At 51.0% G+C, this 25,000-nt stretch overlaps 1 protein-coding gene, 1 long non-coding RNA gene and 10 other non-coding genes across 15 annotated transcripts in view; 1 reads left to right on the top strand and 11 right to left on the bottom strand.

Moving 5' to 3' along the window:
• LOC115248372 (uncharacterized) overlaps nt 1-44 on the top strand; it is a 2,306-nt gene extending 2,262 nt beyond the window's left edge. The window contains exon 3 of the long non-coding RNA XR_003887266.1: nt 1-44. This exon is cut by the window's left edge and continues 337 nt beyond it. This is a non-coding gene — a long non-coding RNA (uncharacterized lncRNA).
• A 3,680-nt stretch (nt 45-3,724) lies between these two features.
• Nucleotides 3,725-9,537, bottom strand: cbln1 (cerebellin 1 precursor). Of its 4 annotated transcripts, none has more exons than XR_003887282.1 (4): nt 9,012-9,537; nt 8,363-8,482; nt 4,454-4,953; nt 3,725-3,917 (listed from the first exon to the last, which is right to left on the bottom strand). XR_003887282.1 is itself a non-coding variant. In XM_029832106.1 (3 exons), the coding sequence occupies exons 1-3, from the start codon at nt 9,267-9,269 to the stop codon at nt 4,756-4,758; spliced, it is 576 nt and encodes a 191-aa protein (XP_029687966.1). In that variant the 5' UTR covers nt 9,270-9,537; the 3' UTR covers nt 3,725-4,755. The 4 variants fall into 4 exon arrangements, 1 of the variants encoding a protein (XP_029687966.1); XR_003887283.1 differs by having other exon boundaries at nt 3,725-4,531; nt 4,685-4,953; XR_003887284.1 differs by having other exon boundaries at nt 4,685-4,953.
• Nucleotides 9,538-10,388: 851 nt separating this feature from the next.
• On the bottom strand, nt 10,389-10,461 carry trnam-cau (transfer RNA methionine (anticodon CAU)). Its single transcript has one exon. It is a non-coding gene; the product is annotated as a tRNA-Met (tRNA).
• Nucleotides 10,462-11,108: 647 nt separating this feature from the next.
• On the bottom strand, nt 11,109-11,181 carry trnam-cau (transfer RNA methionine (anticodon CAU)). Its single transcript has one exon. It is a non-coding gene; the product is annotated as a tRNA-Met (tRNA).
• Nucleotides 11,182-11,696: 515 nt separating this feature from the next.
• Nucleotides 11,697-11,769, bottom strand: trnam-cau (transfer RNA methionine (anticodon CAU)). Its single transcript has one exon. It is a non-coding gene; the product is annotated as a tRNA-Met (tRNA).
• Nucleotides 11,770-12,458: 689 nt separating this feature from the next.
• trnam-cau (transfer RNA methionine (anticodon CAU)) lies at nt 12,459-12,531 on the bottom strand. The gene has a single exon. It is a non-coding gene; the product is annotated as a tRNA-Met (tRNA).
• A 3,957-nt stretch (nt 12,532-16,488) lies between these two features.
• On the bottom strand, nt 16,489-16,561 carry trnam-cau (transfer RNA methionine (anticodon CAU)). The gene has a single exon. It is a non-coding gene; the product is annotated as a tRNA-Met (tRNA).
• A 214-nt stretch (nt 16,562-16,775) lies between these two features.
• Nucleotides 16,776-16,848, bottom strand: trnam-cau (transfer RNA methionine (anticodon CAU)). The gene has a single exon. It is a non-coding gene; the product is annotated as a tRNA-Met (tRNA).
• Nucleotides 16,849-17,425: 577 nt separating this feature from the next.
• trnam-cau (transfer RNA methionine (anticodon CAU)) lies at nt 17,426-17,498 on the bottom strand. Its single transcript has one exon. It is a non-coding gene; the product is annotated as a tRNA-Met (tRNA).
• A 1,028-nt stretch (nt 17,499-18,526) lies between these two features.
• Nucleotides 18,527-18,599, bottom strand: trnam-cau (transfer RNA methionine (anticodon CAU)). Its single transcript has one exon. It is a non-coding gene; the product is annotated as a tRNA-Met (tRNA).
• Nucleotides 18,600-19,560: 961 nt separating this feature from the next.
• Nucleotides 19,561-19,633, bottom strand: trnam-cau (transfer RNA methionine (anticodon CAU)). Its single transcript has one exon. It is a non-coding gene; the product is annotated as a tRNA-Met (tRNA).
• Nucleotides 19,634-20,619: 986 nt separating this feature from the next.
• trnam-cau (transfer RNA methionine (anticodon CAU)) lies at nt 20,620-20,692 on the bottom strand. Its single transcript has one exon. It is a non-coding gene; the product is annotated as a tRNA-Met (tRNA).
• Between the last annotated feature and the right edge of the window lie 4,308 nt (nt 20,693-25,000).

The following is a 25,000-nucleotide window of genomic DNA, read 5'->3' as shown; positions in this document are numbered from 1 at the left end:
CCCCAGGTGACCCGATCGATCGTGTCAGAATCAGAATCATCAGAATCAGGGTACTTTATTGATCCCTTTAGGGGGTGTCCATTAGGGAAATTAGCAGTCAACGGAAGTGTGTCACATCAACACTTCCCTGCAAAATTTAGTTGGGACAACTTGAAAAATGGGTTTTCCTCTCCAGCAACTCATCCCTAAAGGGAGTGATGTGCAGGACTCTCCTCGTTGTCACCTGACTGCATCTTCCCAATCCACTGGAACTGGAACCGAGGATGACATTTGGCATGGCAGGACACCCCCCCCATGACCACCTTACCCCCTACTAGCCCACAATGCAGCTGTAACCTATGCACTGGAACAGGAATTTCATTTAAACCCCAGCTCTGCGTGTCATCTAGTCTGCCTGGAGCAGGACTAAACTCCTCGGCCCATGACAATACCGTCCCATCTCCTAACATCTAGGAGGTTCCATAAGAGTGCCTTAACTTCCTCCTCCATCTCAAGGTGTTTGTCTATGGTAGGGAGAAGCAGGGTGAAATTCAGCCTGGATAACTCTGACAGGATTGAGCAAATATTGATGCCAAGAGCTTTAATGCTTCCTGCTTGAGGCAGAATTAAAGACATTGGTTGGAATCTATAGCTAATTGGTAGTTGACTGCGTTAAAGGAGCCACAGGAAACTTTGTTAATGAATGTGACTACCTTAAAAAATGAGACCTATGAGTTTTGAATAAAAAGTAATACATCATCTGCATAGACTCATATTATGGTATATGTTATTTGGCTGGCTTCCTTCTACATCTCTATTATGTCAGATATATGCTGCTAATGGTTCTATGATGATTGTGGGTTAGGGGTTAAGGGTTAGAATTAGGGGTTAAGATTAGGGGTTAAGGGTTAGGGGTTGAGGGTTAGAGTTAGGGTTAGGGTTTAAGGGTTAGGGGTTAAGATTAGGGGTTAGGTTTAGGGGTAGAGGGTTAGAGTTAGGGGTTAAGATTAGGGGTTAGGTTTAGGGGTAGAGGGTTAGAGTTAGGGGTTAAGATTAGGGGTTAGGTTTAGGGGTTGAGGGTTAGAGTTAGGGGTTAAGATTAGGGGTTAGGTTTAGGGGTAGAGGGTTAGAGTTAGGGGTTAAGATTAGGGGTTAGGTTTAGGGGTTGAGGGTTAGAGTTAGGGGTTAAGGGTTAGGGGTTGAGGTTAGGGGTTAAGGGTTGAGGTTAGGGGTTAAGGTAAACCAACAAGACCTGCACAGAGTGGGCACCCCTGCCAAGTGCCCCTTTGAAGACAGAATCTTAGACTGATTTGATCATTAGATCTCACTGATCCACTTGGTGGGTTGTTTAGAATTCTGATCCATTCGTTTCCAAATCAAGGGTCTTAAACCCTAAAAGCAGTGGATTCCTTTAGAATGACCTGGTGGTTTTTTGGGGTGAAACATATGTTTGATAAGGAAGATCTTACTCATAAGCTTCACCAGGCCGGAAGAATTTAATCTAGAAAAGCTGAGAGCGAGGCAGGCAAACCTGGGCATAGCCTTCACCACCCGGGCCACCCCAATCAACAACGTCTCACGCCTCAACATCATCCCCACCGAGTCCTTAAGGGGGTGTTCCAGCCAGCAGAGTGGAGTTCTTCAGCACCTCTCCAGCCTGTGCCTAGAAACCATCCCAAACCACAGGTGTCACTAGAACCGGTTTGCTTATCAGACCCATGCGACAGACCCAGCACCACCCAGCCCAGGCTACTGAAGGCTGGACTGGAGACCTCGCAGGTGGATGTAAGGATCAACGACTAGCTGGCGTACTGACCAGGGTTTGTACGCACCAACACCCCGAGGGAACGGCACCTTCCCCCTTTGGCTTCGCCACATACACATCTGACTTCCAGTAAAGCGCTTTGAGTCCAGCCACCTGCGGAAGTTCTCAGATGACACCACGTCGTGGGTCATGTGGGGAACACAGAACGGCGAATAGAGGAACCTCGTGGAGCGATTCATGTGATGTGTCGGGAGAGATAAGAGCTTCGCCTTGATGACCTCACCAAACTACTGGTCCTCACCAAACTAGTGTTGTGCTTCCCATCTGCTTGGTGCCATGTCCCAGCCCCTCCCAGCCGGCTTTGAGTGACATGAAGGGGGGGCTTTAGGGACCCGCCACCAGCGACAGCCTGTGACCTCTGTACAGTGTGGTTGTGGTCAGGGGTCAAAGGCAGGGGTCAGGGGTCAAAGGCTATCCCTCAGTGAGACAAAATGCTGCTCTTCTATTCTTCAGCCCGCCTCAGTGGGTCCGGCTGTGCCAGCGATCGTTCTTGATGCCCATCTGGCCGCCGTGAGGGGTCAAAAGGTCAAAAAGTGTGTGTGGCAGCGGGACGTCAGAGGCAACGGGAAGCAAGTGAGAAAATATAATGCTGCATCAGACGCTACTGTCAGCTTTCTGTTGACATTGAGAGGAGCCGAACGCACTACGGAGGGGCGCACGTGCACGCACACACGCACGTGGCAGCGAAATGCTGCAGAAAATGAGGGCTGCTCGACTCGGCCCTAATCAAGTTACTGCTGGAGGACGAGGAACTCTGGTCCGCGAGGCCGTCACACACACACACACACACACACACACACACGCACGCACACACACACACACACACACACACACCCACACACACCCACACACACCCCCCCCCACACACACACACACACACACACACACACACACACACAGAGCTATAATCCTTTTCATCTGTGATACTGTAACTATTATCAATCTAATCACTTTGCTGCTCACTGCTGCCTCTCTGTCAGGCCCCGGTACTGCGCCCAGGTAACGCGTGCACAGGTGACCTGCAGAAACACGGCACAACACCTTGGACGTTCCCTGGAAAAGGATCGTTCCCACATCCCAGAACTTTGAGTGTGGGACATTTAGGCGTCTTGTGCTGCCCAGGCATCAGTTTACTGTCATTAAAATACCTAAAATAAATGTGACCTCTTTCATTGATAAACTTTACATTAAAATATGCTAAGCTAGCAGAGCATTTCCCAATTTGTATGGATTTTAGGGGTGTTCGAAGGTGCTACTTTTTTGTGTACATGCTAACCACGAACAGCATCACTGCTACTTCCTGTTATGGCCGGTCAGACCAGGAAGTAGGGGCGTTCCTGGAGTGGACCGGTGCCAAAGAACAGGCCCCCCAGCTATGATAGGAGCGGCTAATGTTAGCAGCGGGAGAACAAACTGAATCATTGCTATTGTTTGATGTGGAACGGAGCAAAGCTCAAAGACTCTTCCTGCTCTTCCAGCACAACAGAAATTGACTAAGAGAGACAAACAGGAAGCTGCGTAGCGCTCCGATGTATCCGAGTGGGTTTGAGATGGAGCGAGGGAGGAAGAGCGGAGGAACAGGAGGGAAGAGGAGGACGTCTGCTTATTATCCAGCTCCTAATTTTCCCCTTGGAGCTAATTAGAGTCGGGAGAGAAACGAACCACAAAATGGGAAAAAAAACAACCAAAGAAAATATGAAGATAGAAACAAGCGAGAAATCAAAGAAAAAAAGAAAAGGAAAATTAAACACAACTAATTGGAATCAAAGGAAAAACAAACAATATTCCAATAGAAAGAAGGCCCCGCCCATACAGGCCCCGCCCACAAGGCACCACCTATAAAGACCACGTCCACACACGCCCCGCCCATGCAGGCCCCGCCCATCGTGGCTTTAAAAACAAGACCAGGAAACATTTGAAGGTTTAAGAAAAATAAAAGTACCATTTAAATTTTATTGATTTCATCAGAGCAAATAAATAAGAAAACAGGAGATAAAATGAGATAAAACTTCTTCCATTAATTATTATATCTCTACTGATAAATAAAACTCCCTTTGGGCTGCACCTTTCTCTCCTTTAAACATCTAGACGGAGCTTCATCTGCAGCCACAACCTGGTAGAACAGAAACAAGAAGCATGTTGGGAACAAGAGCAGAAGCAGCCTCGGGGTTCCACACAATCACGACTCAGATACAGGTTGATCACCAGAAGATTAGAAATCAGGAGATTCGGATATGGGGGAGCGTCGGAGCTGACGGGGCCACCGAGTGTCCACGAGTCCAACGGTGCAGAAAAGCCAGCAAATACACGCATTGCTTCCAGGAGGTCAAGGCTAAACGGAGGGAGAGAAGCTAACGGAGGAAGGATGCAGGTGAGGATGAGGGTGGAGGAATGGACCAATCAGGACTCGAGGTTCCTCAGCAACAGGAGCCGCTCGCTCCAGGATTTGTCTTTACGTTGACGTCTAGATGTTCTCAGCCAATATTTGATGGGCTGAAGTCCTCTAGCTGCTGATGGTGCAGCACCGTGTTAGCGTTCACCGACTTTGACCAAGTTCTTAATTAACCTCAGCATCATTTGATCGTCATTAAACACTGTTGAGTGGAGCTTCCTGATTGGCTGGAGGTGGTGCAGAAGGTCTGTTCTTACCTGAAGCAGCCGTTTCTGAGATCACATGGATGGAGGGATGATGGAGGGATGATGGGTGATGGAGGGAGGGGGAGGAGCCTAAAACACACGGGAACACAGCAGTGATTCAATCGCGTCTTCCAGAGGAGAATAAAAAAGTTCTGGCTGTCCGAGGCTGCAGGCGTGGGGAGGGAAGGGTGGATGAAAGGAGGGTTCTGTACACGCTAATGAGCCGGGTCAGCCGTTCTTCACCTGGGTTAATGGTCCCGTCCCGTCTCTACCATCTCCGCCCCTTCCTCCACCCCCCTTCTCCTCCTCTTCCTCTACATGGGGAACACCAGGAAGCCGGAGAAGGTGGAGTACTTCCATCCTCCCATCAGGTTTCCTCTCTCCAGCTTGAGGTAGGCCCGGTCTCCCTTCTCCATCTGGATCAGAACACCATTACTGGCCGCCTCACGCGTCACGTCCTGGTCGCCAGCGAAGGCGGAGATCACCGGCCAGCCGTTGTGCATCAGGCTCACCTGGAGAGAGCAGGAGGAGACGTGTCGGCGTCATTAACGGTTATGCTAGCCTTGGTTAGCCCTGCTGGAGCAGCTGGAGGAGGGACGGCTCCATCACCGGGGCGACCACGAGGGTCAGAGCTGCACCCCCCCCCCCCATATAAATAAAGATGAATTGAAATAAATGTTTTCACAGGTTGTTGCTCTTCATTAAAATGTTTCAGCTCGAGGGTTTGCTGTTCTCACCCAGCCTGCCGGCTCCTTCAAGGTCATGAATACCATAATTATGCACTTAACCACCACACCCAGGGCAGGGTCAGAGTGTGTGTGTGTGTGTGTGTGTGTGTGAGTGTGTGTGTGTGTGAGTGTGTGTGTGTGTGTGTGTGTGAGTGTGTGTGTGTGTGAGAGAGAGAGGCTGTCAGAGGCAAGAGCTCTCTAGTCCTGCTACTTCTCTTAATAGCAATCTGAGCACCATTATTCAGACTATGTGTGTGTGTGTGTGTGTGAGTGTGAGTGTGAGTGTGTGTGTGTGAGAGAGAGAGAATTTAATGAAAACACTTGGTCTGTACTTCAGGTTCTGGGGGGGCAGCCCGGGTCACAGTGAAGCCAATGTGTTCGGTCAGTCATTACTGAGGTTACCTGTGAACCAACATGCAGCCAAACACCTGGACGGAGCCTCAGCGTGTCCACCCAAGGCCTGTCGGCCCGGACCCGAGGCCTGTCGGCCCGGACCCGAGGCCTGTCGGTCCGGACCAGGCAGCTCCAAACCCAGTCCTTGAAGTCCAAACCCAGTCCTTGAAGTCCAAACCCAGTACTCGTGGGACAAAATCCAGGCGGGTTTTCTATCTCACAGGTTCCACCTGGTAGGACAGAAAACCCGGCAGGATTGTGACCTTCAAGGACTGGGTTTGGACTTCAAGGACTGGGTTTGGAGCTGCCTGGTTTGGGCCCTGTTGGTGCAGATGGTGCGGTCAGCAGGAGGTCCACACAGCTGATGCAGAGCAGCTCTAAACGCGTCGTAAACGTTAGCGCCTCATCTGAAGTATTGATTTGTTGAAAGCGGCGGAGGAGCGGCAGCAGCTCGATGGAGCGGTGAAGCGCTCGCCAACCTCCATCGTGGAGGTTTATTCCGTCGCTACGAGCGCTGATGTTCAGGAGCCCCGACGTTTACTGGCTGCTCCACATCTGTGCTGCTAATGCTCATGTTAGCTTCATTGTTCCCCTCACAGTAGAACTTGGAGCGACTGATTGTAAAGCTCTTTGTCTCTCAGGGACAATCAGCAGGACGTGCAGACGTGGACAATGTCCACCCCCAGTGGGTGTAGCGAGGCCACGCTTAGCTTTTAGCATACGCATCAACGGCTCTCCCGTTAGCAAGCTGCACACATTCAGTGGAAACCAGGAGTCCAACATATTCTTCCTACTGGAGCTAGTGGGGGCTAGTGAGAGGACACCGACCCCTACCCTGCTAGCAAACGTGTTAGCATCCGTCGGGACACGACCACGGCTGGTGAATCAGTGAGTGAGTGAAAGGTTTTCATTTAAAATGCACATTTCCATCACACCTGTTAGCCCGTGCTAGCCTTAGCGCTGATGGTACGATGGCTGTGTTTCTGGGCCCTGATCACTGGCGTCACGATTAAAGCCCGAGTGTCTTCCCGTGGTCCTGGTGAAGGTAAACATTTACACCCTGTGATGGAGGGAGCGATGCTAATGGGTGCTGATGGCGGCGCTGCCGTACAGACCCATTAAACTGTCACACCAGGCGACTGATGTCCCGTCCATTTGAAAACGTTTCCTGATTTCTGAACGCTTAGAGATGCAGAGCGGCCATCAGTGTCACTCAAAGACAAAATAGTTGTGCGTTTTTATGCTAACGACACAATCATTGCCATGATTTAATTGGTGCTGGAGCCTAATGTTGCTCACAATGGAAAGGAGCCTCCACTCCGTTTACCTTAGCTCCCGCGATGCTAACCCCTTTATGCTCATACTCAGCAGAGGGGCGGTGGCCCGGGCCCAATTCTGGACCCGTCGCCACGTCAGGACGGCTCGGTTGTGGCGTCACTAACGAGGACGTGGAGCTGAGAGACGTCTGGTCCGATCAATCTCTCAAAAACTACTTTTGAAGGGGAATTTGTCCCAGAACTCATCAGAACGGGCCGTTGGTGAGAAGATGAAGGTCTCCGCAGGAGGATCTCCCGGTTCCGTCTTCGGCGCCCACATGTTAGCGTCTATTTTTGGTTCCGCTCAGAAACATCTGACGTCGGCCGTCAGGACGGCTGGACTCGGCTTCAGTTGTGTTCTGGTCCAGGTGGCTCACCTCCGGTGCTGGACCGTCCCCGATGGTGAACGGGTCCGAGCAGCCAGAGGGGGTCCATGTGCCCGTCCTCCTGTCCCTCTCGTCCTCGTCTCCTCCTCCCTCCTGGGCTCATCCTCTTGTCTCCTTCTTCCACTGCGGCAGCGGCGCTGAAAACAGTGGGAGTTTCAGATGTTCTGCACGGACGGACGGAGGGAGGGATGAAGAGGCTGCAGGTGGGCAGCGCCTGACCCGGACAGCCCACACCGGGCCAGATCTCCCTCCACTGGTGAACAGCTTCTGAGCGTTAGCGCCCAATATTAGCGCAGCCTTTTGTGACTGTTGCAGAAACACGCCAGCGTAGCGGTTGTAGCGTCAGCTAACCGTTGCTAACGAAGGCTCTCGCGGGTAGAGCTAACCCAAACGGGTCCAGCCGGTTCCACCAGCTCAGAGAGAAGGATTCTGATTATCCGATCGCTTCCTTCAGGATTCTCATCCTGGGAATTGTGAGGAATATTTACGCCAGCGAACAGGGGCGTCTCCTCCCTGAAGGCGTAAACGCGCTTGCTCAAAGGCACGTGGGAGCATTTGCACCAATTTATTGTCCATCTCCTGATTTTTATCAGATTTATTTAACCTCATAAAGGTTGAAAATAAAGAGTCATCAAATCTGACGGGGATCCGCCCGGAGCCTCGCGCCGCCTCCGCTAATCACAGGCTAACAATTCAATTTCCCCACGGGGATGAATAAAGTTCATCTTAATCTTAATCTAACGCTTTGGGAGTCGCTTCATTTGAAACGGGACGGAACGCCGCGCGGGCTCCCGCTCGCTCCCCGGAATTCCTTCCCGTCCAGGAGTCCAGCGGGCCCGGACCTGCCCCAGTCGGGGGCTCTGGTCACGGCGCCGTGCAGCTCGTTAGGGGCCACGTGCACCTTAAAGGCTGGACGCGCCTTTCATCCCGCTCCGGGGTCATCGGAGCCGCTCGGGCGACGGCGTTCCCGCCGGGGCCCGGGACGGACACGCCGCATTTATTCCGAGAGCTCGGTCGGCCCCCCCTCACCAAGACAACCCCCCCACCGAGACTACGGGCTCCGACTGGGAGCGGCTGGTGTGGCCGGTGCACGGGTACCTGGATGGTCTGGCGGTTGTAGACTTTGACCACGTGGAAGTTAAAGCTGTAAATCCCTTTGCGCGGAGCGATGAAATTACTTCTCTCCTCGTCGAAATTCTTCCCCACGTTGACGAGAACCTGAAAGAGGGAGAAAAAAGAGGCGATAAAAAAGGTTCGGGAACGGGGGGAACATTCTGCCCTCTTCTCTGGGAACAAACTCCGATCTGAGGGTTTTTTCCCGTCAGGAAACTTGATGAATATTTCAGAGGAAGCCTTTTAATGACGGCAAATGTCTGCTTTTATGGGGGGGGGGGGGGGTGTGATTGTCTGAGGGACAGTTAACCTTTAACTCAACGATGGGAGCAGGTGTTCCAGGATTTTCCCAGCTGAGGAAAAGCTCAAACGTTCCCGAGGTTTGGAACATAAATGGGAATTATTGTCCCGCTACACCAAACTCGTTTTTCTCCCCAAAAAAATTATCTCAGGAAGAGTTTATTTCAGGATTTTTTTTTTCCCCCCCCCTCAGTTTGAAACCTCTGGGAAGATCTGGTCCTGACCCGCTCCAGGTCCGGGTCTTTACAGATGCGTCAAACGCCTTCGATCCGAATTATGACCGTTACTGTAAAACTGAGGAAAACTCGGGTTTTCCACCGGATTCGGCTCCTACCCGGTCGAAGTAGATGACCATGGTCCGGTTGCTCATCTCGGACGGTTCGTGGTTCGTGTTCCGGACCGCGGAAAACGCCACCTTCGCGCTCCCCGAGCGCACCGAGATGCCGAGCGCGGTGCCGGTGGGGTCCGAGGCCGGGTTGGAGTCGCACACCACCAGACACTTCCCCTCCAGGACGATGGGCTCCGTGTCGTTCTGGGCGCGGGCCGGGCGGGCAGCGAGCACCAGGGCGGCGAGCAGACTCACGGCCAACATACCGGAGCGGCGGCGTTCAGAAGTCGGGCGGCAGAACTTCCCGGACCCGCGGTTCTCCGGGACCGGCACGGTGGGGAGGACGGGAGCGTTTCTCGGGACTCTCCGGGGCCACGCTCGCTTTCGCTGCCTCCTCTCGCGCGCGTCACTGGCGGACAGGTTCGGCGGAAGGTTCGGACGGGTCCCGGACGGCTGACGACGCACAACAACTCATAGCGCGCGCGGGGCTCCTTCTGCTCTCTGTGGCGCGCGCTTGAATTATTGATATGTGAGATATGAGAGTTTGAAAGAGCAAAGCCCCGCCCCCTTTCCCACATCTTTCAAGATGCTCCTCTTCATCTTACCGAATCAGCGCGAGACAACCTGCAATTCCCCGCCCACCTGTGCTCCCCCCCCCTCTCTCTCCCTCTCTCTCCCTCTCTCTCTCTCTCTCTCTCCCCCTCCCCTCTCTCTCTCTCTCTTCTCTCGATAAACTGGTGTGAGAGCAGGTCTAAACTGGTGTGAGACAGGTCTAAACTGGTGTGAGACAGGTCTAAACTGCTCTGAAGCAGGTTTAAACAGGTGTGAGACAGGTCTAAACTGCTCTGAAGCGGGTCTAAACTGGTGTGAGAGCAAGTCTAAACTGGTGTGAGACAGGTCTAAACTGGTGTGAGAGCAGGTCTAAACTGGTGTGAGACAGGTCTAAACTGGTGTGAGAGCAGGTCTAAACTGGTGTGAGACAGGTCTAAACTGGTGTGAGAGCAGGTCTAAACTGGTGTGAGAGCAGGTCTAAACTGGTGTGAGACAGGTCTAAACTGGTGTGAGACAGGTCTAAACTGCTCTGAAGCAGGTCTAAACTGGTGTGAGAGCAGGTCTAAACTGGTGTGAGACAGGTCTAAACTGCTCTGAAGCAGGTTTAAACTGGTGTGAGAGCAGGTCTAAACTGGTGTGAGAGCAGGTCTAAACTGGTGTGAGACAGGTCTAAACTGCTCTGAAGCAGGTTTAAACTGGTGTGAGAGCAGGTCTAAACTGGTGTGAGACAGGTCTAAACTGGTGTGAGACAGGTCTAAACTTGTGTGATAGCAGGATAAGGATAAAAGACTTTATTGATCCCACATCGGGGAAATTGCACAAAAAGTCAGCTGCCCCGTGTGAGGCTCGAACTCACGACCTTCAGATTATGAGACTGACGCGCTGCCTACTGCGCCAACGAGGCTACGAAGCCTAAACTAGTGCGAGAGCAGGTCTAAACTGGTGTGAGACAGGTCTAAACTGGTCTGAGAGCAGGTCTAAACCGGTGTGAGACAGGTCTAAACCGGTGCGAGAGCAGGTCTAAACTGGTGTGAGACAGGTCTAAACTGGTGTGAGACAGGTCTAAACTGGTGCGAGAGCAGGTCTAAACTGGTGTGGTGTGAGACAGGTCTAAACTGGTGTGAGACAGGTCTAAACCGGTGCGAGAGCAGGTCTAAACCGGTGTGAGACAGGTCTAAACCGGTGCGAGAGCAGGTCTAAACCGGTGCGAGACAGGTCTAAACCGGTGCGAGAGCAGGTCTAAACCGGTGTGAGACAGGTCTAAACCGGTGTGAGACAGGTCTAAACTGGTCTGAGAGCAGGTCTAAACTGGTGTGAGGCAGGTCTAAACTGGTGTGAGAGCAGGTCTAAACCGGTGCGAGACAGGTCTAAACTGCTCTGAGAGCAGGTCTAAACTGGTGTGAGGCAGGTCTAAACCGGTGCGAGACAGGTCTAAACCGGTGTGAGAGCAGGTCTAAACTGGTGTGAGACAGGTCTAAACCGGTGTGAGAGCAGGATAAGGATAAAAGACTTTATTGATCCCACATCGGGGAAATTGCACAAAAAGTCAGCTGCCCCGTGTGAGGCTCGAACTCACGACCTTCAGATTATGAGACTGACGCGCTGCCTACTGCGCCAACGAGGCTACGAAGTCCAAACTGGTGTGAGAGCAGGTCTAAACTGGTGTGAGACAGGTCTAAACTGCTCTGAAGCAGGTCTAAACTGGTGTGAGACAGGTCTAAACTGCTCTGAAGCAGGTTTAAACTGGTGTGAGAGCAGGTCTAAACTGGTGTGAGAGCAGGTCTAAACTGGTGTGAGACAGGTCTAAACTGCTCTGAAGCAGGTTTAAAACTGGTGTGAGAGCAGGTCTAAACTGGTGTGAGAGCAGGTCTAAACTGGTGTGAGAGCAGGTCTAAACTGGTGTGAGAGCAGGTCTAAACTGGTGTGAGACAGGTCTAAACTGGTGTGAGAGCAGGTCTAAACTGGTGTGAGACAGGTCTAAACTGCTCTGAAGCAGGTTTAAACTGGTGTGAGAGCAGGTCTAAACTGGTGTGAGACAGGTCTAAACTGGTGTGAGACAGGTCTAAACTTGTGTGATAGCAGGATAAGGATAAAAGACTTTATTGATCCCACATCGGGGAAATTGCACAAAAAGTCAGCTGCCCCGTGTGAGGCTCGAACTCACGACCTTCAGATTATGAGACTGACGCGCTGCCTACTGCGCCAACGAGGCTACGAAGCCTAAACTGGTGCGAGAGCAGGTCTAAACTGGTGTGAGACAGGTCTAAACTGGTCTGAGAGCAGGTCTAAACCGGTGTGAGACAGGTCTAAACCGGTGCGAGAGCAGGTCTAAACTGGTGTGAGACAGGTCTAAACTGGTGTGAGACAGGTCTAAACTGGTGTGAGACAGGTCTAAACTGGTGCGAGAGCAGGTCTAAACTGGTGTGGTGTGAGACAGGTCTAAACTGGTGTGAGACAGGTCTAAACCGGTGCGAGAGCAGGTCTAAACCGGTGTGAGACAGGTCTAAACCGGTGCGAGACAGGTCTAAACCGGTGCGAGAGCAGGTCTAAACCGGTGCGAGACAGGTCTAAACCGGTGCGAGAGCAGGTCTAAACCGGTGCGAGACAGGTCTAAACCGGTGCGAGACAGGTCTAAACTGGTCTGAGAGCAGGTCTAAACTGGTGTGAGGCAGGTCTAAACTGGTGTGAGAGCAGGTCTAAACCGGTGCGAGACAGGTCTAAACTGCTCTGAGAGCAGGTCTAAACTGGTGTGAGGCAGGTCTAAACCGGTGCGAGACAGGTCTAAACCGGTGCGAGAGCAGGTCTAAACCGGTGCGAGACAGGTCTAAACCGGTGTGAGAGCAGGATAAGGATAAAAGACTTTATTGATCCCACATCGGGGAAATTGCACAAAAAGTCAGCTGCCCCGTGTGAGGCTCGAACTCACGACCTTCAGATTATGAGACTGACGCGCTGCCTACTGCGCCAACGAGGCTACGAAGTCCAAACTGGTGTGAGAGCAGGTCTAAACTGGTGTGAGACAGGTCTAAACTGGTGTGAGAGCAGGTCTAAGCTGGTCTGAGACAGGTCTAAACTGGTGTGAGAGCAGGTCTAAACTGGTGTGAGGCAGGTCTAAACTGGTGTGAGACAGGTCTAAACTGGTGTGAGACAGGTCTAAACTGGTGTGAGAGCAGGTCTAAACTGGTGTGAGACAGGTCTAAACTGGTGTGAGGCAGGTCTAAACTGGTGTGAGACAGGTCTAAACTGCTCTGAGAGCAGGTCTAAACTGGTGTGAGACAGGTCTAAACTGGTGTGAGGCAGGTCTAAACTGGTGTGAGACAGGTCTAAACTGGTCTGAGAGCAGGTCTAAACTGGTGTGAGGCAGGTCTAAACTGGTGTGAGAGCAGGTCTAAACCGGTGCGAGACAGGTCTAAACTGCTCTGAGAGCAGGTCTAAACTGGTGTGAGGCAGGTCTAAACCGGTGCGAGACAGGTCTAAACCGGTGCGAGAGCAGGTCTAAACCGGTGCGAGAGCAGGTCTAAACCGGTGCGAGACAGGTCTAAACCGGTGTGAGAGCAGGATAAGGATAAAAGACTTTATTGATCCCACATCGGGGAAATTGCACAAAAAGTCAGCTGCCCCGTGTGAGGCTCGAACTCACGACCTTCAGATTATGAGACTGACGCGCTGCCTACTGCGCCAAAGCTGGGGAACAATAGTCTGTATAAGATGGGGAAGAAGGGGAAAAAAGGGGAAAAAAGGGGGAAGAAGAGAAGGAAAGACAGAAGTTCGAATCCCACCCGGACCCAAAAATGATAGAATTATTTTTGTAAAACTTTTAATTTATAACAAAGAGAATATGTATGTACAATTGTGAACAAAATGACATTCACATTTAAGCATTTATAAAGCTGAAATTGTCAAAGAAACAAATCAAACCCCAATGAAACCTTGATACAACTATGAAATAAGATGTAAAACTTGCAGTGGAACTCAAAGGGCAGAACAGCCCACAGGGATAAGCATATTAAAAGTAACAATATTGCATTACTGTCTCATCTGCTTCAGCCACTGTTCTTTGGTGAGAGCCTCAGTCTTTGGACAGTATATTTTTCCAGGGTGGCTGATGGTCCACTGGAGGCAACTGCAGGATCAATTTGCCGTAACCTAGGTTTTGCCTGTCCAGCTGTATTTGCTGGCATGTTGTAGGTGTGCAGCTGGTAACTGGGGGCTGCTGTTGGTACTGTGGCAGAGAGATGGGTCAGCTGGCCGTTGCACACCTTGCAAAAGAACAGACGCCTCCTGACCCTTCAGCCGTTGGTTATACCACTGCATGAGGGTGGTCTGGTTCACTACACGTTGGAGGGTCGTCTGCTGCATTAGTGTCCCATTGCACAGAACCAGCTGCCGCATCTTTTTGTAATCCTGTAAAATTAGAGACCATCGAGATCGCTGTGTTGTCCTCTTTCTTTGGGGCTCGTGTGAATGTTGCAGCCTCACGAAGATGGTCTCAATCAGGCGACAGCAGTTTGGCCACTGAGCTGGTGAACCACTTGAGCCAAGAACACACCGTTTGTGCTTTCCACCCCAGGAGTGAGCACAGCCTTCTTTTTAGGAGACCTGAAGCGTCCAGTTAGCCACCGGTCCTGATGTCTTGCAGCATACACAATCCTGTCTTTGTCAAATTTGCCAAGACTCTGCCACAAACCCAGAATGGTGCTAACTTGTTGATTGTTCAGGGTCAATCCCGTCTGCTCTCGTAGCTCCACCAAGTATTCAGCCAGTTCATCTACGCGGTCCGTTCCAGGAATGCTGCGGTTGTCTCCAGCCTGGAAAATAAAAACTGATATTTAGCTTCTGTGGCATCACAATTTCCTTGTCACTACTTAAATTCTTGCAGACAGACAGATGTCAGGGACCCGACGAGAACCCAAATGTGACACCAGAATTCGACGGAACACAGCTTTATTATCAGGAATAGACAGCAGACAGGATTCACCGGGGAGCAGGCAGGATAGAATAGTTGGGGAAGGTGGAAGGTGATCTATAGATCGACTGAGAATTTATTTATTTATCACTTACATCCTGTTGTGAAGAGGACATGGAAGAAGGAAGCTGGGGCTGAAGCAAAACTGTAGATGACTGAAGAGGAGGCACTGCTGGAGGTGGAGGAGGCACGGCTGGAGGTTTTTTTGGTAGACATTTTCTGTCATGTTATAACATAACATAACTCAGCTGCAGAGGGCACTTTTCTATCTGTAACAACAAAAAAATCTTACTCTTGTTTCACATAACATAATAGCTGACTAATAAATGTGTAAACACCCTGCTGAATGTAACAGTTCACCGTGTTAAGTTCTTCAGAGGGATTTTTATCCTGCTAATAGTCATAAATCTAGATAGATTATATCCTTTCTGTCTATACCTGAGGGGAAAATGTAGTCTGCTATCTGAAATGATTAATGTAAGTCGTTTTAGGTTGGTCGTTTCACCTGAGTGTAAAGGTCATGCCATTTCTTTGGTCTGTCATAACATAAGATAATGTTATAACATAACAAGTAATCAGAAACGACGCACTCCAGCGTACAACTGCCAAAGAAAACAAGCAATTTCATCGGCAGAAAAAAAAATACAACCAGCTAAAGCTCCGGCAGCAACTGCACAAACTTTATTGCAAAACTCCCGATGATCAAGTTACATTAGCGTTACAAATGCCTGACATGACTTGGACATATTGCATTAAGCATTTACGGTGATATTTTATGTGAAATGAAAAAAAAAAACGTAACGAATAACAGACCGCAATTTGCGCACGTACCTTGTCAAAATCCACGTAGATGTCCGGAATAAACAGCGGGCAGACTTTTAAATAATAAATCAACTCTAGGATCGATTGGCTTTTCCAAAGTTTGAGACCGCAGTTTAAGTTAAGGCGGGACGTCGAAAGATTGAATCGCGTATATGATTGGCTGTTGAAAGATTGAATCGCGTATATGATTGGCTGTTGAAAGATTGAATCGCGTATATGATTGGCTGTTGAAAGATTGAATCGCGTATATGATTGGCTGTTGAAAGATTGAAAAGCGCATATGATTGGCTGTTGAAAGATTGAAAAGCGCATATGATTGGCTGTTGAAAGATTGAATCGCGTATATGATTGGCTGTCGAAAGATTGAAAAGCGCATATGATTGGCTGTTGAAAGATTGAAAAGCGCATATGATTGGCTGTTGAAAGATTGAATCGCGTATATGATTGGCTGTTGAAAGATTGAATCGCGCAGATGATTGGCTGTCGAAAGATTGAATCGCGCAGATGATTGGCTGTTGAAAGATTGAAAAGCGCATATGATTGGCTGTCGAAAGATTGAAAAGCGCATATGATTGGCTGTCGAAAGATTGAATGGCGCATATGACTGGCTGGGCTTATACAGCTTTTCGCTCGCCGGGTAGCGCCAATGAGGCTACGAAGTCCAAACTGGTGTGAGAGCAGGTCTAAACTGGTGTGAGACAGGTCTAAACAGGTGTTAGACAGGTCTAAACTGGTGTGAGAGCAGGTCTAAACTGGTGTGAGACAGGTCTAAACTGGTGTGAGGCAGGTCTAAACTGGTGTGAGACAGGTCTAAACTGGTGTGAGGCAGGTCTAAACTGGTGTTAGACAGGTCTAAACTGGTGTGAGAGCAGGTCTAAACTGGTGTGAGACAGGTCTAAACTGGTGTGAGGCAGGTCTAAACTGGTGTGAGACAGGTCTAAACTGCTCTGAGAGCAGGTCTAAACTGGTGTGAGACAGGTCTAAACCGGTTGTGAGGCAGGTCTAAACTGGTGTGAGACAGATCTAAACTGGTGTGAGAGCAGGTCTAAACTGGTGTGAGACAGATCTAAACTGGTGTGAGAGCAGGATAAGGATAAAAGACTTTATTGATCCCACATCGGGGAAATTGCACAAAAAGTCAGCTGCCCCGTGTGAGGCTCGAACTCACGACCTTCAGATTATGAGACTGACGCGCTGCCTACTGCGCCAACGAGGCTACGAAGTCCAAACTGGTGTGAGAGCAGGTCTAAACTGCTCTGAGAGCAGGTCTAAACTGGTGTGAGGCAGGTCTAAACTGGTGTGAGACAGGTCTAAACTGCTCTGAGAGCAGGTCTAAACTGGTGTGAGACAGGTCTAAACTGGTGTGAGAGCAGGATAAGGATAAAAGACTTTATTGATCCCACATCGGGGAAATTGCACAAAAAGTCAGCTGCCCCGTGTGAGGCTCGAACTCACGACCTTCAGATTATGAGACTGACGCGCTGCCTACTGCGCCAACGAGGCTACGAAGTCCAAACTGGTGTGAGAGCAGGTCTAAACTGGTGTGAGACAGGTCTAAACTGGTGTGAGACAGGTCTAAACTGGTCTGAGAGCAGGTCTAAACTGGTCTGAGGCAGGTCTAAACTGGTGTGAGACAGGTCTAAACTGCTCTGAGAGCAGGTCTAAACTGGTGTGAGACAGGTCTAAACTGGTGTGAGACAGGTCTAAACTGCTCTGAGAGCAGGTCTAAACTGGTGTGAGACAGGTCTAAACTGGTGTGAGACAGGTCTAAACTGGTGTGAGACAGGTCTAAACTGCTCTGAGAGCAGGTCTAAACTGCTCTGAGAGCAGGTCTAAACTGGTGTGAGAGCAGGTCTAAACTGGTGTGAGACAGATCTAAACTGGTGTGAGACAGGTCTAAACTGGTGTGAGAGCAGGTCTAAACTGGTCTGAGAGCAGGTCTAAACTGGTGTGAGACAGGTCTAAACTGCTCTGAGAGCAGGTCTAAACTGGTGTGAGACAGGTCTAAACTGGTGTGAGAGCAGGATAAGGATAAAAGACTTTATTGATCCCACATCGGGGAAATTGCACAAAAGTCAGCTGCCCCGTGTGAGGCTCGAACTCACGACCTTCAGATTATGAGACTGACGCGCTGCCTACTGCGCCAACGAGGCTACGAAGTCCAAACTGGTGTGAGAGCAGGTCTAAACTGGTGTGAGACAGGTCTAAACTGGTGTGAGACAGGTCTAAACTGGTCTGAGAGCAGGTCTAAACTGGTCTGAGGCAGGTCTAAACTGGTGTGAGACAGGTCTAAACTGCTCTGAGAGCAGGTCTAAACTGGTGTGAGACAGGTCTAAACTGGTGTGAGACAGGTCTAAACTGCTCTGAGAGCAGGTCTAAACTGGTGTGAGACAGGTCTAAACTGGTGTGAGACAGGTCTAAACTGGTGTGAGACAGGTCTAAACTGCTCTGAGAGCAGGTCTAAACTGCTCTGAGAGCAGGTCTAAACTGGTGTGAGAGCAGGTCTAAACTGGTGTGAGACAGATCTAAACTGGTGTGAGACAGGTCTAAACTGGTGTGAGAGCAGGTCTAAACTGGTCTGAGAGCAGGTCTAAACTGGTGTGAGACAGGTCTAAACTGCTCTGAGAGCAGGTCTAAACTGGTGTGAGAGCAGGTCTAAACTGGTGTGAGGCAGGTCTAAACTGGTGTGAGACAGATCTAAACTGGTGTGAGGCAGGTCTAAACTGGTGTGAGACAGGTCTAAACTGGTGTGAGACAGGTCTAAACTGGTGTGAGAGCAGGTCTAAACTGGTCTGAGAGCAGGTCTAAACTGGTGTGAGACAGGTCTAAACTGCTCTGAGAGCAGGTCTAAACTGGTGTAAGAGCAGGTCTAAACTGGTGTGAGGCAGGTCTAAACTGGTGTGAGACAGGTCTAAACTGGTGTGAGACAGGTCTAAACTGGTGTGAGAGCAGGTCTAAACTGGTCTGAGAGCAGGTCTAAACTGGTGTGAGACAGGTCTAAACTGCTCTGAGAGCAGGTCTAAACTGGTGTGAGATCAGGTCTAAACTGGTGTGAGGCAGGTCTAAACTGGTGTGAGACAGGTCTAAACTTGTGTGAGGCAGATCTAAACTGGTGTGAGAGCAGGATAAGGATAAAAGACTTTATTGATCCCACATCGAGGAAATTGCACAAAAAGTCAGCTGCCCCGTGTGAGGCTCGAACTCACGACCTTCAGATTATGAGACTGACGCGCTGCCTACTGCGCCAACGAGGCTACGAAGTCCAAACTGGTGTGAGAGCAGGCCTAAACTGGTGTGAAACAGGTCTAAACTGGTGTGAGAGCAGGTCTAAACTGGTGTGATGCAGGTCTAAACTGGTGTGAGACAGGTCTAAACTGGTGTGAGACAGGTCTAAACTGGTGTGAGGCAGGTCTAAACTGGTGTGAGACAGGTCTAAACTGCTCTGAGAGCAGGTCTAAACTGGTGTGAGACAGGTCTAAACTGGTCTGAGACAGGTCTAAACTGGTGTGAGAGCAGGTCTAAACTGGTGTGAGACAGGTCTAAACTGCTCTGAGAGCAGGTCTAAACTGGTGTGAGACAGGTCTAAACTGGTGTGAGACAGGTCTAAACTGCTCTGAGAGCAGGTCTAAACTGGTGTGAGGCAGGTCTAAACTGGTGTGAGACAGGTCTAAACTGGTGTGAGACAGGTCTAAACTGGTGTGAGGCAGGTCTAAACTGGTGTGAGACAGGTCTAAACTGCTCTGAGAGCAGGTCTAAACTGGTGTGAGGCAGGTCTAAACTGGTGTGAGAGCAGGTCTAAACTGGTGTGAGACAGATCTAAACTTGTGTGAGAGCAGGTCTAAACTGGTGTGAGACAGATCTAAACTGGTGTGAGACAGATCTAAACTGGTGTGAGGCAGGTCTAAACTGGTGTGAGACAGGTCTAAACTGCTCTGAGAGCAGGTCTAAACTGGTGTGAGGCAGGTCTAAACTGGTGTGAGAGCAGGTCTAAACTGGTGTGAGGCAGGTCTAAACTGGTGTGAGACAGGTCTAAACTGGTGTGAGAGCAGGTCTAAACTTGTGTGAGAGCAGGTCTAAACTGGTCTGAGAGCAGGTCTAAACTGGTGTGAGAGCAGGTCTAAACTGGTGTGAGACAGGTCTAAACTGGTGTGAGAGCAGGATAAGGATAAAAGACTTTATTGATCCCACATCGGGGAAATTGCACAAAAAGTCAGCTGCCCCGTGTGAGGCTCGAACTCACGACCTTCAGATTATGAGACTGACGCGCTGCCTACTGCGCCAACGAGGCTACGAAGTCCAAACTGGTGTGAGAGCAGGTCTAAACTGGTGTGAGGCAGGTCTAAACTGGTGTGAGACAGGTCTAAACTGGTGTGAGACAGGTCTAAACTGCTCTGAGAGCAGGTCTAAACTGGTGTGAGACAGGTCTAAACTGGTGTGAGAGCAGGTCTAAACTGGTGTGAGAGCAGGTCTAAACTGGTCTGAGAGCAGGTCTAAACTGGTGTGAGAGCAGGTCTAAACTGGTGTGAGAGCAGGTCTAAACTGGTGTGAGAGCAGGTCTAAACTGGTGTGAGACAGGTCTAAACTGGTGTGAGACAGGTCTAAACTGCTCTGAGAGCAGGTCTAATCTGGTGTGAGAGCAGATCTAAACTGGTGTGAGACAGATCTAAACTGGTGTGAGACAGGTCTAAACTGGTGTGAGACAGGTCTAAACTGGTGTGAGGCAGGTCTAAACTGGTGTGAGACAGGTCTAAACTGCTCTGAGAGCAGGTCTAAACTGGTGTGAGAGCAGGTCTAAACTGGTGTGAGGCAGGTCTAAACTGGTGTGAGGCAGGTCTAAACTGGTGTGAGACAGATCTAAACTGGTGTGAGACAGGTCTAAACTGGTGTGAGACAGGTCTAAACTGCTCTGAGAGCAGGTCTAAACTGGTGTGAGAGCAGGTCTAAACTGGTGTGAGGCAGGTCTAAACTGGTGTGAGAGCAGGTCTAAACTGGTGTGAGACAGATCTAAACTGCTCTGAGAGCAGGTCTAAACTGGTGTGAGACAGGTCTAAACTGGTGTGAGGCAGGTCTAAACTGGTGTGAGACAGGTCTAAACTGCTCTGAGAGCAGGTCTAAACTGGTGTGAGAGCAGGTCCAAACTGGTGTGAGAGCAGGTCTAAACTGGTGTGAGACAGGTATAAACTGGTGTGAGACAGATCTAAACTTGTGTGATAGCAGGATAAGGATAAAAGACTTTATTGATCCCACATCGGGGAAATTGCACAAAAAGTCAGCTGCCCCGTGTGAGGCTCGAACTCACGACCTTCAGATTATGAGACTGACGCGCTGCCTACTGCGCCAACGAGGCTACGAAGTCCAAACTGGTGTGAGAGCAGGTCTAAACTGGTGTGAGGCAGGTCTAAACTGGTCTGAGAGCAGGTCTAAACTGGTGTGAGACAGGTCTAAACTGGTGTGAGACAGGTCTAAACTGGTGTGAGGCAGGTCTAAACTGGTCTGAGAGCAGGTCTAAACTGGTGTGAGACAGGTCTAAACTGGTGTGAGACAGGTCTAAACTGGTGTGAGAGCAGGTCTAAACTGGTCTGAGGCAGGTCTAAACTGGTGTGAGACAGGTCTAAACTGGTGTGAGACAGGTCTAAACTGGGTTGACTGGGTTTTGTTTTCCAGGCAGGAGTCCTCTGACCCTCTTCGACTGTCTTGTCCTCCAGCAGGCGTCCTCGTCTCCAGGCTCCTGGTTCTGTCCCCTGGGACCTTCCCCTGGTCTGAACACAGCCTGATGCTGACTGACAGCCCTGGATGAGGGCTGCAGGTCTCTCTGGACCCCCAGTGTCTCCCGTCCTGACTGCTTGTCCGTCCACCCTTTAATTGCCTGTCCTCCTGCTGGCCGATGCTGCTCTGCAGCCTCAGACTGTGAAGTGGTGACATTCAGGGGGTAAGAGCGGTAAAGTTTGGGGCATTTGGGGGGTAAAACGGACAGAAATGATGAAACTGCAGCCGGACCCTCTGGAGGTGCCAATCAAATCAAAACATCCACCTGATGGAACACCTGGCCCACCATTTGGTTCTTCCCATCCGTGCGTGACCACCAGACCCAATCGATATCAATATTTCCGAGGGTGCTGCTCCGTCACTGTTGACACGGAGCAGACAAACACCTGAAAGGTGCCAGACTGGCCTCGTCTGGAAGAAGCTAAAAACAGGACATGATTAGCGACGTCTTAGCAATGCTTTAGCACGGTTAGCATGTTGACTGTTGTGTCCCGGTATGTGTAGCGGAGCGGCGACCGGAGCTCCGGATCCAGCTCAGATCCGTCGGTCTTTGGGGTGGAGAACTTCTCCGGCTAATCACAGCTGACCTTGTTGACCACGCTGAGATTCTGATGATCTAATTGTATCGATTTGATCAAAGATGGCGGACCTGGCGTGACAATAATTAACACTCTGCTTCTGTCGCCGTATTCCGAAGGCGGAGCTGCGATAAACGAGTTACGGCCCGTCAGCGCGTCCAGCACCTCTGCCGACATAATCGAATCACGTATGCAAAGCGCAGCCGCTAATCTGGTTTCCCAAACCTGATCACATTTTCCTGACAGGACACTGGCGCCGCGCACGGCTGCTGGATGTGACACTCGGGAGCGCTGCAAGGTCGTCACGTCCCGATAAACTCCTCCGCGTCTGTTTAAGGAGGACGGACAGGAGGAAGCTGCCTCTGCTCCAACGAACACCGACCCGAACACGTGTCTGCAGCAGAGCAGCGCGACCCGCGTGCTCGGTCAGCGCTAAGGTCAACCGCCACTCCTGCAGGCCACGCCCCCCGGCCACGCCCCCTGGCCTTGAGCGAGTGACCCTGAAGAAGCTCGGCTCATTCCGGGAAGTTCTGAAGAACTTGGCAGTGTCTTGGTGGCGTGTTAAACATTCGCCAGACGACAGTAATCCAGCGTGGTTTAGCTGCTGTGGGCGTCCAGCAGGGGGCGCCGTTCAGCTCCTGATGGGTTATTGCTGTGTGGAAAAGGCAACTCTTTACAACAACGTATATATTTTATATTTTATTTACATTACAAGTGTGCCATCATACGAGTGAAACAGCTGGTGGCGCTACGGCACCAGCCCACAACTCACGCTAACTCCAATAAGTTAGCGTGGTAAATAAAAAAATAGATGCGTTGGGAAAAGTTTCATCAAATAATTCATAGAAGTCATTAAAAATTTGCTACTCTCCAAACTTTATGCAGAAAAGTAGAAGACTAATGAGGTTAAAACGTGTTTTCATTTATTTAAATACGCTAGCGTGATACATGTTTGTTTGCGTTTTGGTAAATTCTTACTTTAATGTTCACGTTCATGCTACAGTGGTGGAGGGGGAGGGGACAGACTGGTCTCCTCTCCTCTCCTCTCCTCTCCTCCTCTCTCCTCCTCTCTCTCCTCTCCTCTCCTCTCCTCTCCTCTCCTCTCCTCCTCTCTCCTCCTCTCCTCTCCTCTCCTCTCCTCTCCTCTCCTCTCCTCTCCTCTCCTCTCCTCCCCTCCCTTCTCCTCTCCTACCCTTCTCTCCTCTCCTTTCCTCTCCTCTCCTCTCCCCCCCTCTCCTCTCCTCTCCCCTCCTCTCCTCCTCTCCTCTCCTCTCCTCTCCTCTCCTCTCCTCTCCTCTCCTCCCCTCCCTTCTCCTCTCCTACCCTCCTCTCCTCTCCTCTCCTCCCTCCTCTCCTCTCCTCTCCTCTCCTCCCCTCCTCTCCTCTCCTCCTCTCCTCCTCCCCTCTCCTCTCCTCCTACATTTCCATAAATACCAACACCTTTGTGTTGCCGTCTCACTGTTGCTAGGATACGCCTACCAGGCCGCCCAGACAAGTGTGGTGATGAAATGAAAGAGGAAATGAGCAGGAACGGCACCAAGAGGTTAGAGATGATTGAAACAACAGCTGCTCATCCACCAACCAGACGAGTCCATCAGGGAACCTGAGGAACCAGGGGAACCTGAGGAACCAGGGGAACCAGGGGAACCTGAGGAACCAGGGGAACCAGGGGAACCTGAGGAACCAGGGGAACCAGGGGGACCAGGGGAACCAGGGGAACCTGAGGAACCTGAGGAACCAGGGGAACCAGGGGAACCAGAGGAACCTGAGGAACCAGAGGAACCAGGGGAACCAGGGGAACCAGGGGAACCAGGGGAACCAGAGGAACCAGGGGAACCTGAGGAACCTGAGGAACCAGGGGAACCAGGGGAACCAGAGGAACCAGGGGAACCTGAGGAACCAGGGGAACCAGGGGAACCTGAGGAACCAGGGGAACCAGGGGAACCAGGGATGCCCTTCCCCGGTTGGAGCCCAGCAGGGGGTCTCCAGAGGGTTCACATCAGGTCGTGTGGTGCCCCGTCGCTCTGAGCACCATGAAGCTCCAGAAGAACCCAACAGGAAGTGAGCGCTGATCCAACGGGAGAATAAGTGAGAGCTGATAAATCTGGTCGTAAATCTTTTTAAGCTTCTGATTCCGACCTTCCTCCCTCACTTCCATCTTCTCCCCTGGAGAATTCCAAATTCAATTTCCCACCATCCAGGGGTGTTAGCGCTGCTCCGCGTCAGGCTAATCACCGGAGCAACCCGTGGTCACCGTGGCGACTTCACCTTGACTCGTCTCCCTCACACCCCAGATTAGCTGTCATCCTCCTCTTCATCCTCCTCTTCATCCTCCTCTTCATCCTCCTCTTCATCCTCCTCTTCATCCCCCTCTTCATCCTCCTCTTCATCCTCCTCTTCATCCTCCTCTTCATCCCCCTCTTCATCCTCCTCTTCATCCTCCTCTTCATCCCCCTCTTCCTCCTCCTCTTCCATCCTCCTCTTCATCCCCCTCTTCCTCCTCCTCTTCCATCCTCCTCTTCATCCTCCTCTTCATCCTCCTCTTCATCCTCCTCTTCATCCTCCTCTTCATCCCCCTCTTCCTTCCTCCTCCTCTTCCATCCCCCTCTTCCATCCTCCTCCTCCATCCTCCTCCTCCATCCCCGGTACAGGCGGAGGAGAACTTTTCCTTAATGTCCCAGTTGTGACCCGACGTTCCATCTGGGACAGACGTGCGTCGGGGTTCCGGTTCAGGTTTTTCCCGTCTATATTTCCTAGCGGCGGTGGGCGGCCGCCGAGACGGCGGCGGGAACCAGAATAGGTCCTTCAGTGGAAGGTGGCGATGAATGGGAGGTGTGAGGTGGGCGGATCACCGTGGGAAGCCGGCCATGTTGGAGAACATTTGGGACGCCGCACGCACACGGGAAAAGCAGGCCGCCGCCACGAGTGGCGCCGCTCGCCTGTAGGTGTGATTCCTCGCCGGAGACGCCTGGAACACGGGCAGGATCCACCCAGACCTCAGGTCACTGCGTCATGGCAACGGCTCGACCTCTCCTCCAACCAGACGCTCGGACAGACCTGAACCAGGAACCCCTTCGTACTGGGAACACTGGGAACGCTAAGGGGGCGGAGCCATGATGCGTTTCCAGTCCAGCGCTCGTCTGAAACAGGAAAACGTGCACGTGAACGTGGACGCGCAGATGGAGAAGAGCTATTTTAGAGACAGGGAGCAATTTAGCTGCACTCAGCCAGCGGCCACGTGTCCTTAATGGACAAGACGGAGGACGGAGAGGGATCGGAGCGCCTCCCAAATATGTGCACAGCGCACGTGA

This window comes from Takifugu rubripes, unplaced genomic scaffold (genome assembly GCF_901000725.2).
Source record: "Takifugu rubripes unplaced genomic scaffold, fTakRub1.2, whole genome shotgun sequence".
Lineage (NCBI taxonomy): Eukaryota > Metazoa > Chordata > Actinopteri > Tetraodontiformes > Tetraodontidae > Takifugu > Takifugu rubripes.
This window is presented reverse-complemented; position numbering and strand designations above follow the sequence as displayed.